This window comes from Schistocerca piceifrons, chromosome 5 (genome assembly GCF_021461385.2).
Source record: "Schistocerca piceifrons isolate TAMUIC-IGC-003096 chromosome 5, iqSchPice1.1, whole genome shotgun sequence".
In the NCBI taxonomy this organism is placed as follows: Eukaryota; Metazoa; Arthropoda; class Insecta; order Orthoptera; family Acrididae; genus Schistocerca; species Schistocerca piceifrons.
The window spans coordinates 41661781-41676019 of NC_060142.1; the positions used below are offsets into that span (position 1 = coordinate 41661781).

The window sequence follows — 14239 nt, forward strand, 5'->3', positions numbered from 1 at the left end:
GTCCTTAGGTGCAGTGTACGTTGTCTGCATTAGATATGTCAAATTTTAACTCAGTTTATCTTCTTTCATCGTCATAACAACCTAGCGAAAACAAATTCTGCATTTGGTTTTTTACGTCATATAGGCTTTTATTATCGTTAGAGATTTAGCTTTCGGTCTGATTTGTGGTTATAGGAGGGGGAGGAAGCAACCATGGCCTCCAAGAAACCATTCCAGCATTTGCCTGGAACGATCTGAGTAACCACGGAAGCCAAATATAGTATGGCCGGCCATAGAAATGAGCCTAGATTTTTAAAAATAATCAGATTTCCATCACACATCATCCACGTTCTGGACTGGCTAAATTGCAAAAGTGAACTACTGTCATTTAGCCTGTTTAAAATCAGCTTGTAAGCATCATCAGTGTATCTTTTTTTAAGTTTTTGTATTTATAAGTTGCTGTTTACATTTTGTATATTTTTCTATCTCCATACATCTTCTGATAAATTCAGTCAAATTTTTGAAGTTAGGAAATAGCTTTCATGAAACCTATGATCTCACCATACTCTCTGTACAATCTTACTCTTCTCTCCAACCTTTCATCCCGTTTCATGTAGACTGTTTTTTTTCTTTCGTTTATTTTCCATACTTAGCTTTCCCATCACTAATGATCACGCTGAATTTTCTGCTTCTCTTTTCATTCACCGAATTATGTCACTGGTTTTAGGATCTGGTTTAGCAAGCTTGTTATTAATTTTGTCGTGCCAGCCGTCTACAGCATTGGTCGTTCGACGGCGCCATTTGTAGCAACTTGATAGGCTGATAGGTTTTTCTTCATTTTAAAACCATCAATCTACAAAGTAGTCAAAAGACTCAGAAAGCCTGGGGATGTCCGGTGCCTGTGAATATAACTCGACCCAGACATCACATACATTTTCAGGCTATAGAAATGCCAGCGCAGCACACATGCGAATTTGTTGTCTCACTTCTCCATTTTCTTTGTATTCATGAGTAAGTCCTGGATCTTGCAGATCTTCAGTTGCAGAAATCGCTTGTGATTCGAAATTTACGGCCACGTTCACCAAATTTCGGAAAAGACGGATGTATACCTCTTTTCCTTTCTTTGGCAATAATGTAAAGGCAACTGGATGGATGCTCGTCTCATTACTTGGACCCCCAAAGTCGGCGTGAATGGCGTATACTTCTGAAAACTGTTTGCTGCAGCACTTGAACGTACTACCCGTAAAAGTCTTGTTTACTTCTTAGAGCCTATCTGCTCTTCCGCTAAAAATAATATTCTTTCTTCTAATTTGTCGTCGCTCAACAGAAAACTGCTACCATCATTTATAATTAGTAACTTTGCTTTCAGATCAATTTTTTTCTCTTGTCTGCGAATCTCTCTCATTACCTTGAGATTTTTCCGCTTGTAGTATTAAGTTTTCTTCGTTGCATGCTGCCCTGGCGTTTCAGTGACAAAATCGTATGCTCGATCATGCAGATAACCCAGCTCCTCTGAATATATTTTGGAAATAGTAGTCTCTCCTCTCGTGTCCATTTTTTCGCCCGATTGAAAATCTTCCTTACTTCCAACCGAGCTTCATCCGGAGCTCCAAACTGATGCTCGATTGAAAAAAGCACCGTCGAATCCTCGGTTTTAAGCATTCCGCGGCAGTGGTTTGCTTTCTGTCTTGAACAGCGCCACGTCACAGCTCCGTCTTCTTTCGTTCTCTTTACTGTGTAAGAATAACCTTCACAGTGGCAACATGGCTTACCGAGAATGGCCGTTGAAACTTCCATATCGGAACTATTGAGACAGAAATACACAAATCGCATGATTATCAGCTCTACGACAGCTAGAGCGGTACAAAAACTGTTTGTTCATACAGTCAGCTATTCTGACAGAGGCGGTTTTTGGGGACCAAGTTCGGCAGTGACTGGGGGCAGGTAGTTTAGTGTAATTACGGCGGTCCGGGCGCAGATAAGCCGCCACAAAAAAAGGGAGCAGGTATTGGGCACAGATTTCACAGATATATGATTGGGCGCAAATTTCACTGGGCTCAGTTTTTACGCGTTCGTCGTTGCACGTCGTCAACGTTTCTCGGAAGCGGAGGAACAAACACTCTGTCTTTAATGTAAACCCACGCACAGGAGTCCACGGGGGCTAAATCAGGTGGTCGTGGTGGCCAAGACATTGTTCCACCACGACCAGTCCAAATTAGCACATTCTTCGGAGTGTAGCGGCGCCACCGCATAAGGTAGTTTTAATGTGAATTTGCGACAATGGATTACAGCAGTCAGACTCGGGCTTGTTGACAATAGCTTCGAGCAACGTCAACTAGCAAAACATGTCGGGCCAACATGGGTGCAAGATTTGCTGAGACGGCGTGTTCAGCGGGACTATTTATTTATCTGTTTCATTAACAGTACAGAGTAACCCACCGCCTTGAAATGTGAGGTGGGTCGGACGCTTCTAAATCTACCAGCAAAGACTTGTTATTACAATCTTATTGGTATACAGTTGTTAATGCAAAAAAAGAAATATAAAGAACATAGTGCATAAAAATTTCTGTAAGGTTACAGAGAATTGAATGCTTAATTGTTAAAGTGTGTCTATATAATTTGTTTCTGCCCAATTGACGAGAATATAATTTAAATAATGCTGATATCAAAGAAACAAAAATGTATTACGATAAGTTTGGTGAAAATAAGTTGCATTATGTAGAGGGAAGTGCTATACTATATTTGGATGTGTAATATAGTTTAAGAAACTCGTTGGTAGATCATAGCCTTTTTCTACCTATTTCAGGTGAGAGGGTCTCGGTGAAATCTTGAGCTATTCTCATCTGAAATAGTTTGTGTTTATTTACGTTTATTGTGTTTATGTATTTACCTGGAGTGTTGCATGTCGGGACACTACATGATACTCAGTACTTGTTTGTTTGTCTCGTTGTTGGCAGTTGTATATTCTATGTTATACCTTAGATACATACTCCTGATATTATAGAGATTAAATGATAATTGAGAATTTGGTACGTGGAATATATGAATTTTAGCTCTGCGTGAGAAATACACTGATGGTTTAAATTTGTAAGTAGAAATAGACTGAAGAGCCAAAGAAACTGTGGTATAACTGCCTAATACGTCCCCCGCGAGCCCGCAGCACTCCCCCATCACGAGGTGGCATGGACTCGACTAACATCTGAAGTAGTGCTGGAGGGAACTGACACCATGATTCCTGCAGGGATGTCCCTAAATCCGTAAGAGTGTGAGGGGTGGAGGTATCTTCTGAACAGCTCGTTGCAAGGCATCCCACATATGCTCAACAATGTTCATGCCTGGTGAGTCTGGTGGCCAGCGTAAGTGTTCAAGCTCAGAAGAATGTTTCTGGTACCACTCTGTAGAAATTCTGGACGTGTGGCGTGTCGCATTGTCTTGCTGGTATTGACCAAGTCCGTCGGAACGCACAATGAACATGAATAGCTGCAGGTGATCAGACAGGATGCTTACGTACGTGTCACCTTTCATAGTCGTATCTAGACGTACCAGGGACCCCATATCACTCCAACTGCACTCGCCCCACACCATTACAGAGCCTCCACCAGCTTGAACAGTCCCCTGCTGACATGCAGGGTCCATGGATTCATGAGGTTGTCTTCATACCCGTAGACGTCCATCCGCTCGATACAGCTTGAAATGAGACTCGTCCGGCCAGGCAACATGTTTGCAGTCGTCAATAGTATAACATCGGTGTTGACGGGCCTAGTGGAGGCGTAAAGCTTTGTGTCGTGCAGTTATCAAGGTACACGAGTGGGCCTCCGGCTCCGAAAGACCATATCGATGATGTTTCGCTGAATGGTTCGCACGCTGACAATTGTTGATGGTTCAGCATTGAAACCTGCAGCAATCTTCAGAATGGTTGCAGTTCTGTCAAGTTGAGCGATTCTCTTCAGTCGTCGTTGGTCCCGTTCGTGCAGGATCTTTTTCCGGCCGCAGCGATTTCGGAGATTTATTGTTTTGTCGGATTCTTGATATTCACGGTACACTCGCGGAACTGTGGTATCGGAAAATCCCCACTTCATCGCTACCTCGGAGATGCTGTGTCCCATCACTCGTGCGCCGACTATAACGGCACGTTCAGTCTTACTGAAATCCTGATAACCTACCATTGTAGCAGCAGTAAAGGGCCTAACAACTGCGCAGACGCTTGTTGTCTTATACAGTGTGGTCCATTGATCGTGACCGGGCCAAATATCTCACGAAATAAGCGTGAAATGAAAAAACTACAAAGAACGAAACTTGTCTAGCTTGAAGGGGGAAGCCAGATGGCGCTACGGTTGGCCCGCTAGATGGCGCTGCCATAGGTTAAACGGATTCAACTGCGTTGTTTTAAATAGGAACCCCCATTTTTTATTACATATTCGTGTAGTACGTAAAGAAATATGAATATTTTAGTTGGACCACTTTTTTCGCTTTGACAGATGGCGCTATAATAGTCACAAACATATGGCTCATTATTTCAGACGAATAGTTGGTAACAGGTAGGTTTCTTAAAATACCGAACGTAGGTACGTTTCAACATTTTATTTCGGTTGTTCCAATGTGATACATGTACCTTTGTGAACTTATCATTTCTGAGAACGCATGCTGTTACAGCGTGATTAACTGTAAATACCGCATTAATGCTATAAATTCTCAAAATGATGTCCGTCAACCTCAATGCATTTGTCAATACGTGTAACGACATTCCTCTCAACAACGAGTAGTTCGCCTTCCGTAATGTTCGCACATGCATTGAAAATGCGCTGACACATGTTGGCGGCGTTGTCGGTGGATCACGATAGCAAATATCCTTCAACTTTCCCCACAGAAAGAAATCCGGGGACGTCAGATCCGGTGAACGTGCGAGCTATCGTATGGTGGTTCGACGACCAATCCACCTGTCAGGAAATATGCTATTCAATACCGCATCAACCGCACGCGAGCTATGTGCCGGACATCCATCATGTTGGAAGTACATCGCCATTCTGTCATGCAGTGAAACATCGTTTCTTTATAATATATTCCTAAAAACAACATCAGCCGTAGTTTTTGAGCAGAGATCGAAATATATTTGAAAAATGCATACGTAAGCATGTACAAAAATATACTAAAGTGGTTAGTTAGGTGCTTCATCTCAGCTGAAACAAACAGATGAAGTAAATAAAGACGAGGTAAAAATAGAAAAACGTTTTCTCGATGATAAGGGCAAAACGTACGTCCTCGAACAGCCAGTCCGCCGCCCTAAAGCTCGTTTTACACGATCGACTTTTTTGTCAGAATCGACTAGTCGTGATGGATGCGCGTCACCTGTCTGCGAATTAATCAACCGCCCAAGACGTCACGAGCAGGTCGGTGACGTCAGTGATCAACCGACTGTATCAAGTGTTGTGCTCCTGAAAATTGCGTATGCTACGGATTGTGCAAGCACAGAAACAGGGAACCTTGAAGTCATCTGCTAACATGTCGAAGTTAACCTATTGTCGCCGCACTCAGTCACGTTGCAAGAATGTATTTTGTGCTTTCATGTATGCTCCACCTTTATTTTATCGTTTGCTTTGTTTTCGTGACACAGTTCAAAACTTGCATTACGATATTTTTCTTACTAGTATTCCCTCCGAAGACCGAATGCCTTAGGACACCTGGACGAGAAAAAACTACACTACACTTGAATGAGAACTTCCTGGCAGATTAATACTGTGTCTCAGATCTGGACACGGACCTGCAATCTTTGCTTTTCACGGGCGAGGGCTCCACCGACTGAGCTATCCCTGCACGACCGCGACCCGTCCTCACAGCTTTATTTCTGCCAGTACGGCATCTCTTAACTTTGAAACTTCACAGAACATTCTTGGGCACCTTGCAGAACTAGTGAGCGTGGAAGAAGGAAATCTCTCGGTGTATTATTTTTATCTAGCAGGAAGTTTCAGTTTAGCACATACTCCGCTGCAAAGTGAAAATTCATTCTACGAACATAAATAGATATACGTTTTTAATTAAAATTGTTTCAACCAGAAAAAAATATCCGTAGAAAGAAAAACACCATTTTCGATGTTATGTGACACTCAGAACGGAAGCAAGATACAAATGATAAAGTAAAAACGCGCTATTTACTGCCTTCTCCACGATGAGAATTAATGAACTATATGAAAAAAATATAAATTGCCATGCAGATTGTAATCTCCCCACGGAAAATTACCCTCTACCACGCAATAATTAATAATGGTCGATCAAATCATCCACATTTATTTACGTTTGAAAAGTATCTGATCAGATTTTCTAGTAATATATGCACCGACGTCAAGGTATTTTTCTAGTACGTTTATTCTTTGGAACAACAGAGGTACAGAAATGTATGCTCCATGGTTATTATAGTGGGAGAAAGGAACAGCTTCGGAAGTATCGGTTGGAAGATTTTCGGATTGCTAAAAGAGATTTATTTACTCTTCTTCGCGCTAAAGCGAGCTAGGAAAGTTTGTGCCGCTAGCGTGATAGATAAAGAGAAAGAAAAACCTGTAAAAGAAAATTACATGAGACTTGGAACCAACAGGAAACGGAACATGTACGAAAATGGATTCAATATACAATTTTCCTCAGAAATAAGGTTTGTGACCATTTTATTCTAGAGTGAATGATGAATGAGTTCTCTGTCTGAATCACTGATGATTGTCTGGGCCCTGTAATTAATTGGGAAGTTTCAGCTGTGACGAAGAGAGCCTGCAATCTCTGAGTTTTTATAAATCGTCCAAAAAGGCTTCGTCCACATCTGAAATTTTAGATCTGTCGTAAACTGAACGAACTGTTCAAACGATCGATTTTCCCAACTGAATGCAGCGCTTAATAATAATAACAAATGTAAAGATCTTTTCCAGCAAGCCAGCCGCTGAACATTAAGACGAAGGGCTCCACCCGAGATTCTACTAGGCTGATTTCACGTAAATAATATAGTTAAACTGTACACAGATAAAGGACAGAGAGAGAGAGAGAGAGAGAGAGAGAGAGAGAGAGAGAGAGAGAGAGAGAGGGAATGAAATTCGAGAAATTACTCAGAATCCTCCATTAGCATAATAGTTTGTCTGTCTTTTCACGGATCAGCCTAATAAGAAAACACGAAGCCCTGACTTTATTGTACCGATTTATGTGTGAAGGTGAAAGAGCGATAAAGGCGACAGATACACTTCTGTACAGACAAAACATTACACCAAGTTAGCGGCAAGCTGCATTCATATAGACTTTCATCATTTACAGAGTAGAATTCATTATAAGATGACGCAGTACTATTAAGTGAATCAAAGAACGAGTTGAAAGAAATGTACCAGAAAATCGACAATAATGCACAGAAGCTAGGGCTCAAAGTGAATTGAGGCAAAACAGAGTTCATGCAATTAGGAAGAAGATAAGAGCAGGTAGAATTTCTTGAGATAGGTGGCAAGAGGTTCAAGAGAGTAGACCAGTGCAAATACCTGGGATCTTGATGTACCACGGACAGCAACATAAAAATGGACATCAAGGAAAGAATAGCAGTGGAAACGAAATGCATGCATTCTCTCGGAGAGACACTTTGTTCTAAATCGATCTCAGTGAACAAATGGTTCAAATGGCTCTGAGCACTATGGGACTTAACTTCTGAGGTCATCAGTGCCCTAGAACTTAGAACTGCTTAAACCTAACTAACCTAACGACATCACACACATCCATTCCCGAGGAAGGATTCGAACCTGCGACCGTAGCGGTCGCGCGGTTCCAGACTGAAGCCCCTAGAACCGCTCGACCACAACGGCTGGCCTCAGTGAACACTAAGATGAAAATCTGCAACACAGTGATATGCCCTGCAGTAATGTGCGGTTCAGAAACATGGAGCATGACTAAACGAGAAAGGGAAAAACTATTAATATTTGAAAGAAGAGTAATGAGGAAGATATGGGTGCCAGTTTTAGATAACGGAGACTGGAGTAGGAGGAGGAAAAACGAGGAAATCTACCTTCTGATGCGACAACCAACTATCCTACAGCAAAAGAATACAATGGATGGGCCATGTAGCCCGTATGCCAGATGGAAGAAAGGCGAAGATGACACTAGCGGGGAAACCAAACAGCAAAAGACCCATTGGACGACCAAGGCAGCGCTGGATGGACGACCTGGCGAAGGACCTAGCAGGCCTGGGAATTGAAGACACCTGGAGGAACCGGGCACAAAACAGGAAGGAATGGATACGGTTTGTGGAAGCAGCGCGTGGTCTGCAGGGCCTGTGATCGCTGAATATCTATCTATCTATAACTTACAACCTACGCTGTACACACAATTTATTGAACATGTAAACGTCAGTAAAGGTATTCGGATTTAGGATATGAGATGTTCGATATGCCTGCCATCATTGGCGACGATGTGGCGCAGCGAATGGCGAAATTCTGCATGACCCGGTGAAGTTTCGGGATATCGATGCTGTTGATGACCTCCCGAATGGCTGTTTTCAGCTCAGCGATGGTTTTGTGGTTATTACTATACACATTGTCTTCAAATATAGCCCCACAAGAAGGAGCCGCATGGGCTCAGATGCAGATAATATGGCGGCCAATCGAGGCCTATGCCAGTGGCCTCTGGGTACTTCAGAGCCAGAATGTGGTCCCAAAAGTGCTCTTCCAGGACATCAAACACTCTCCTGCTTCGATGAGGTGGAGCTCCGTCTTGCATGAACCATACCTTGTCGAAATCAGGGTCACTTTGCATAATTAGAATAACACGTCTTCCAAAACCTTCAGGCACCGTTCGGTAGTCACCGTGCCATCAAGAAATATCGCAGTGATTATTTTGTGACTGGACATTGCGCACGACACAGTCATCCGTTGAGGGTGAAGAGACTTCTTGATCGCGAAATGAGGATTCTTACTGAAGAACCCGTCCAAATGAAAGTGGGCTTCGTGGCTAAATCAAACCATACTAATTCCCATCACGCGCGGCGGCCAAACGTGCAGTGTGAACGCCCTAACGCAAACCGTTCAGAAATTATGACGATTTTATTTCATATAGCTCAATAATTGTCATTCTGTAAATATGGTCCGATGTGTATGTCTGTATGACTGACACTCAAATAAAAACCGCACACCCAATACAACTCAAATTAAGACCGAACACCCACTACAACGGGACCTTGGAATAGTATCATTCAAAAGTTATCGCCTCAGGCATTAAGACATTTATCCCACTGGGAGACGAGACGATCTGTTCCCGTTTTGAAGAACGCGGTCGCGGCTGACGGACCTACAACCGAACCATCTGATGCACTTCCTCGTTCCACGAAAACAGACATCGACGCATGTCTTTCTTCAGGTGATGAGAAAATCACACGGTGGAAGATTCGGGCTGTTCGAAGGATGTTGCACTGTTACCCAACCAAATCGCTGAAGCGTAGCCTTCGTCCGATTGGTAGTGTGGGGGCTGGCTTTATCGTGCAACTGGATGATTCCGTCCGACAGCATTCTTGTGCATTTTGACTTGATGTTCTACGAAACAGGAAATTGATCGTCTCGTCTCCCAGGGGAATGAATGTCTTAACGTGTGTGGTGATTACTTTTGAATGGTACTATTCTGTGGTCCCGTTGTGGCGGTGTTTGGTAATCATTTGGCTGCCATTTGCACACATTTTCTAGAACACATAAATGTTTGGATGAGAGTTTTCCTATTCTGTCAGTTCTCAGTAGTCTGGAGAATTTACGAAAAGGCGTTTGAGAAGATCATTCACTATGACTTTCGCTTCATTTGTTAATAAATTTATTGTCGCGGCCAGTTCCTTAATTCTCTTATTGTCAGTATCCCCCCACCCCCCAGCTCCGATTTTTTTTTAAAGAATCGATTTCCCATGTATAGAACAGCTCTGTTTTAAGAAATACTAGTTTTTCCAACACCTCAGTGTTTATGACGTCATGTGTGCTGAACTATGAGAGGTAGCATGATATAATTTCGCAGGTATATTTAGAGGTATATGTAGATACTGTCTGCAAAATGTATTGCGAGCAGAGTAGAGAATAGTAAATTAAAACATCATGCCCAATGTTTAAATTTTACTGCATGAACAGCGAAAAGATAGTAAGCTATATACTCTTCTCCTTTCATCATTTTGTGGGGACTGTCAGCGAGAAAAACTTTCGAAGAGGTTTGAAATTAGGTATAAAATTTGTTGGAAGTCAACAAATGCTGTAATTCTCAAATGCTAGATGAATGTAGTCTGGGTAATATGCGCGTTGTTAGTTTCACTATCTCAAGACCAATACAGAGTGTCTGACTTCAATACTTGATTTATTATTTAGAATTTATATCGTAAGATTATACCTGTTAATCAGTAGGATCTGCCAGCATTTTAAATTTGTAAATTCGGTCAATATAAGAAGGATAGTTGCTCATAACATACAAGGGTTGACTGTAAAGTAATACCTCCACCTTCGTAGCTCTTCAAAAGTTGCCGGCATTGGTATGCGGCGGGTACTGGCTTGTTCCGTAGCCTGTTCTCTACAGCTCTAGTTAGCGGGAAGCCTTATCATTGAACGGTTGTGTTACCGTGCAAAGTATGGAACCCTGCGCAGACGGTCGGTCAATGCAATTTAAGCAACGTGCAGTCATTCAATTCTTGACAGCAGAAGGTGTCACCCCAAAGGAGATTCATCAGAGAATGAAAGCAGGTTATGGTGATTCTGTTATTGTGAGTACTGTGCGTCGTTGGGCGAGTAAGTTTAAAGATGTTGAGGTGGGAACATTTGACCTGCCTGGCAAACAAAGAGTTGGACGTCCTGTGACAGCAACCACCGAGTTTCACAAGCAAAATCTTGACAGATTGATTCAGGACGATCGTCTTATACTCAGAGAGAAATTGGTAGTATTATCGGCATTTCACGAGAACGTGTGGGTCACATTATTGCTTTCCTTGGCTATCGGAAGATCTGTGCACGATGGATACCCCGGATGCTGACTCCTGAAATGAAAGTGCACAGACTTGAAATTTGCCAGGAACTCCTCTCGCGTGACGAGAATGAAGATGATGCCTTTCTCCATTCAATTGTGACAGGAGACGAAACGTGGGTATACCATTACGACCCGGAGACGAAACGTCACTCTGTGGAATATCGACAAAAAGACTCACCCCAAAAAAAGAAATTCAAGACTCAGGCCTCAGCTGGAAAAATCATGGCCACAGTGTTCTGGGACGCCGATGGTGTTATCCATGTTGATGTCCTTGATCGTGGAACAACAATAAATTCAGAGCGTTACATCACAACGCTGCGAACTCTGAAACGACGGCTAACAAGGGTCCGAAAGGAAAAGGGAAATGTTTTCCTGCAGCATGACAATGCCAAGCTACACACTTCAAGTGCCACCACAGCAGAACTTCAGAGACTGAATCTCACCACCGTACGGCATCCTCCATATGGTCCAGATTTAGCACCGTCTGACTTCCAGCTGTTCAAATGGCTCTGAGCACTATGGGACTCAACTGCTGAGGTCATTAGTCCCCTAGAACTTAGAACTAGTTAAACCTAACTAACCTAAGGACATCACAAAATTCCATTCCCGAGGCAGGATTCGAACCTGCGACCGTAGCGGTCTTGCGGTTCCAGACTGCAGCGCCTTTAAACGCACGGCCACTTCGGCCGGCTGACTTCCAGCTGTTCCCGATAATGAAAGACGATCTGCGGGGACATCATTATGCTTCTGATGAAGACGTTGAGAGAACTGTGAGACTGTGGTTGCGGAGACAGAGTGTCGACTTCTTCCGTGACGGTTTCAGAAAACTTATTCATTGTTGGTAGAAATGTATCCAACTGGCTGGTGATTACTTGGAAAAGTGAATATTGGTAATTAAAGATCACATTGTAAGGGTGATTTATGCGTTTGATTTATTAAAATATTCCCATCCAAGCCCAATTAACGAAGGTGGAGAGATTACTTTTCATTCAATCCTCGTATATTTCACAGTTAGGATGCCAAATTGGAGAGCACACAGGTTTCACAACACACACAGTTTTATCACTGAAGTTAAATGGAAACGACCACTGGTGACTGGTGAGCGGTACTACACTGGACTCACTTGCCATGAATAGTCGGCTGGGACAAGAAAAATTCCATCCGAACAGGCCTCGCAAAACCCAAGGGTCCGACCGCTGCTGTGTCATCCTCGCCGATAGGCATGACTTGGTGCGGATATGGAGGGACACGCCCTCAGCAGACCGCTCTCTCAGTCACCAGTTTTCGTGAGCAGAGCTGCTGCTTCTCAGCAGAGTAGTTCCTCAATTGGCCTCACATGGGTTAAGTGCACCCCGCATGCCAACAGCGCTCGGCAGACGCAGACGGTCACCCATCCAAGTCCTACCCCAGTCAGGCAGCGCTTAACTTCAATGACTTGATGGGAACTGGTGTTACCACTGTGGCGAAGCCACTGGAAGAACAAGAAAGATGCTCTGCAAAAGGTTCAAAGAAATCGAAGACATTAGCTGCCAATGAAAATTGATATCAATGGAGCAAGTTGAAAATGTGTACCAGAGTGGGATTCGAACCTGCTTGCTAGGAAGATGCGCTGACGACTGCGCCATCTGAATACAGTCGTCACTACAACCACACCGCCGACCCTAGCACGTCTCCTGTTAGACCCAAATTCTGAACTTAGCGATACACTACTGATGTTGTGCCCTTGTTCGTTACCATCATTACTTGCGGCAGCTCGCCGATTTCCGTAAGACTTCGTGCATGGAATGCATCTGCACTGATGGGATTATTGGTTGTCATTGCTTTAAGGGTTGGTTCAAATGGCTCTAAGCACTATGGGACTTAACAACTGAGGTCATCAGTCCCCTAGACTTAGAACTAATTAAATATAACTAACGTAAGGACATCACACACATCCATGTCCGAAGCAGGATTCGAACCTGCGACCGTAGACACTGAAGGGCCAAAGAAACTAGTATAGGCATGCGTATTCAAATACAGAAATACGTCAACAGGCAGAAAGCGCCACTGCGGTCGGCAACGCGTGTATAAGACAGTTGTTAGATGGGTTACTACTGCTGCAATGGCAGATCAAGATTTAAGTGTGTTCGAAAGTGGTGTTATAGTCGACGCACGAGCGATGGGACACAGCATATCAGAGGCGATGAAGCGGGGATTTTCTCGTATAACCATTTCACGCGGGTACCGTGAATATCAGGAATTCGGCAAAACATTAAATCTCCGACATTGGTGCGGCTGGAAATAGATCCTGCAACAACGGGACCAACAGTGACTGAAGAGAATCTTTTAATGTGACACAAGTGCAACCCTTCGCAAATTGCCGGCCTGAGTGGCCGAGCGGTTAAAGGCGCTACAGTCTGGAACCGCACGACCGCTACGGTCGCAGGTTCGAATCCTGCCTCGGGCATGGATGTGTGTGATGTCCTTAGGTTAGTTAGGTTTAAGTAGTTCTAAGTTCTAGGGGACTTATGACCACAGCAGTTGAGTCCCATAGTGCTCAGAGCCATTTGAACCTTCGCAAATTGCTGCAGATTTCAATGCTGGGTGATCAACAATCGTCAGCGTGCGAACCATTCAGTGAAACACCTTCAATATGGGCTTTCGGAGCCGAAGGTCCACTTGTGTACCCTTGTTGACGGCACGACACAAAGCTTTATGCGTCGCCTGTGCTCGTCAACACCTACATTGGACTGTTGATGACTGGAGACATGTTTCCCGGTCGGAAGAGTCTCGTTTCAGATTGTATCGAGTGGATGGACGTGTACGGGTAAGGAAACGTCATGAATCCATGGACCATGCTTGTCAGCAGCGGACTGTTGAAGCGGGTGAAGGCTTTATAATGGTGTGGGGCGTGTGCAGTTGGAGTGATATGGGACCCCTGATACGTCTAGATACGACTCTTGTGCATAAGCATCCCGTATGATCACCTGGATCAATTCATGTACATTGAGAGTTTCCGACGGATTTGGGCAATTCCAGCCGGATAATGCGAGACCCCACACGTCCAGAATTGCTGCAGAGTGGTTCCATGAACAGTCTTGTGAGTTTAAACACTTCCGCTGGGCACCAAATTCCTCAGACATGAACATTATAGAGCATATGTGGGATGCCTTGCAAAAGTTGTTCAGATGAGATCTCCACCTCCTCATAAGTTTACGGTTTTATGGACAGCCCTGCCGGATTCCTCGTGTTAGTTCCCTCCAACACTACTTCAGACATTAGTCGAGGCCAT

At 43.7% G+C, this 14239-nt stretch overlaps 1 protein-coding gene and 1 non-coding gene across 2 annotated transcripts in view; both read left to right on the plus strand.

Annotated features, from left to right (window-relative positions):
* Positions 1–986: 986 nt before the first annotated feature.
* Positions 987–14239, plus strand: part of LOC124798162 (probable cytochrome P450 6d5) — a 34768-nt gene continuing 21515 nt past the window's right edge. Inside the window, exon 1 of the mRNA XM_047261445.1 lies at positions 987–990. Within this exon, the coding sequence (XP_047117401.1) occupies positions 987–990 (4 nt within the window). The remainder of the gene's footprint in view (positions 991–14239) is intronic.
* On the plus strand, positions 13331–13414 carry Trnas-gga. Its single transcript is given in 2 exon segments — positions 13331–13370; positions 13380–13414. It is a non-coding gene; the product is annotated as a tRNA-Ser (tRNA).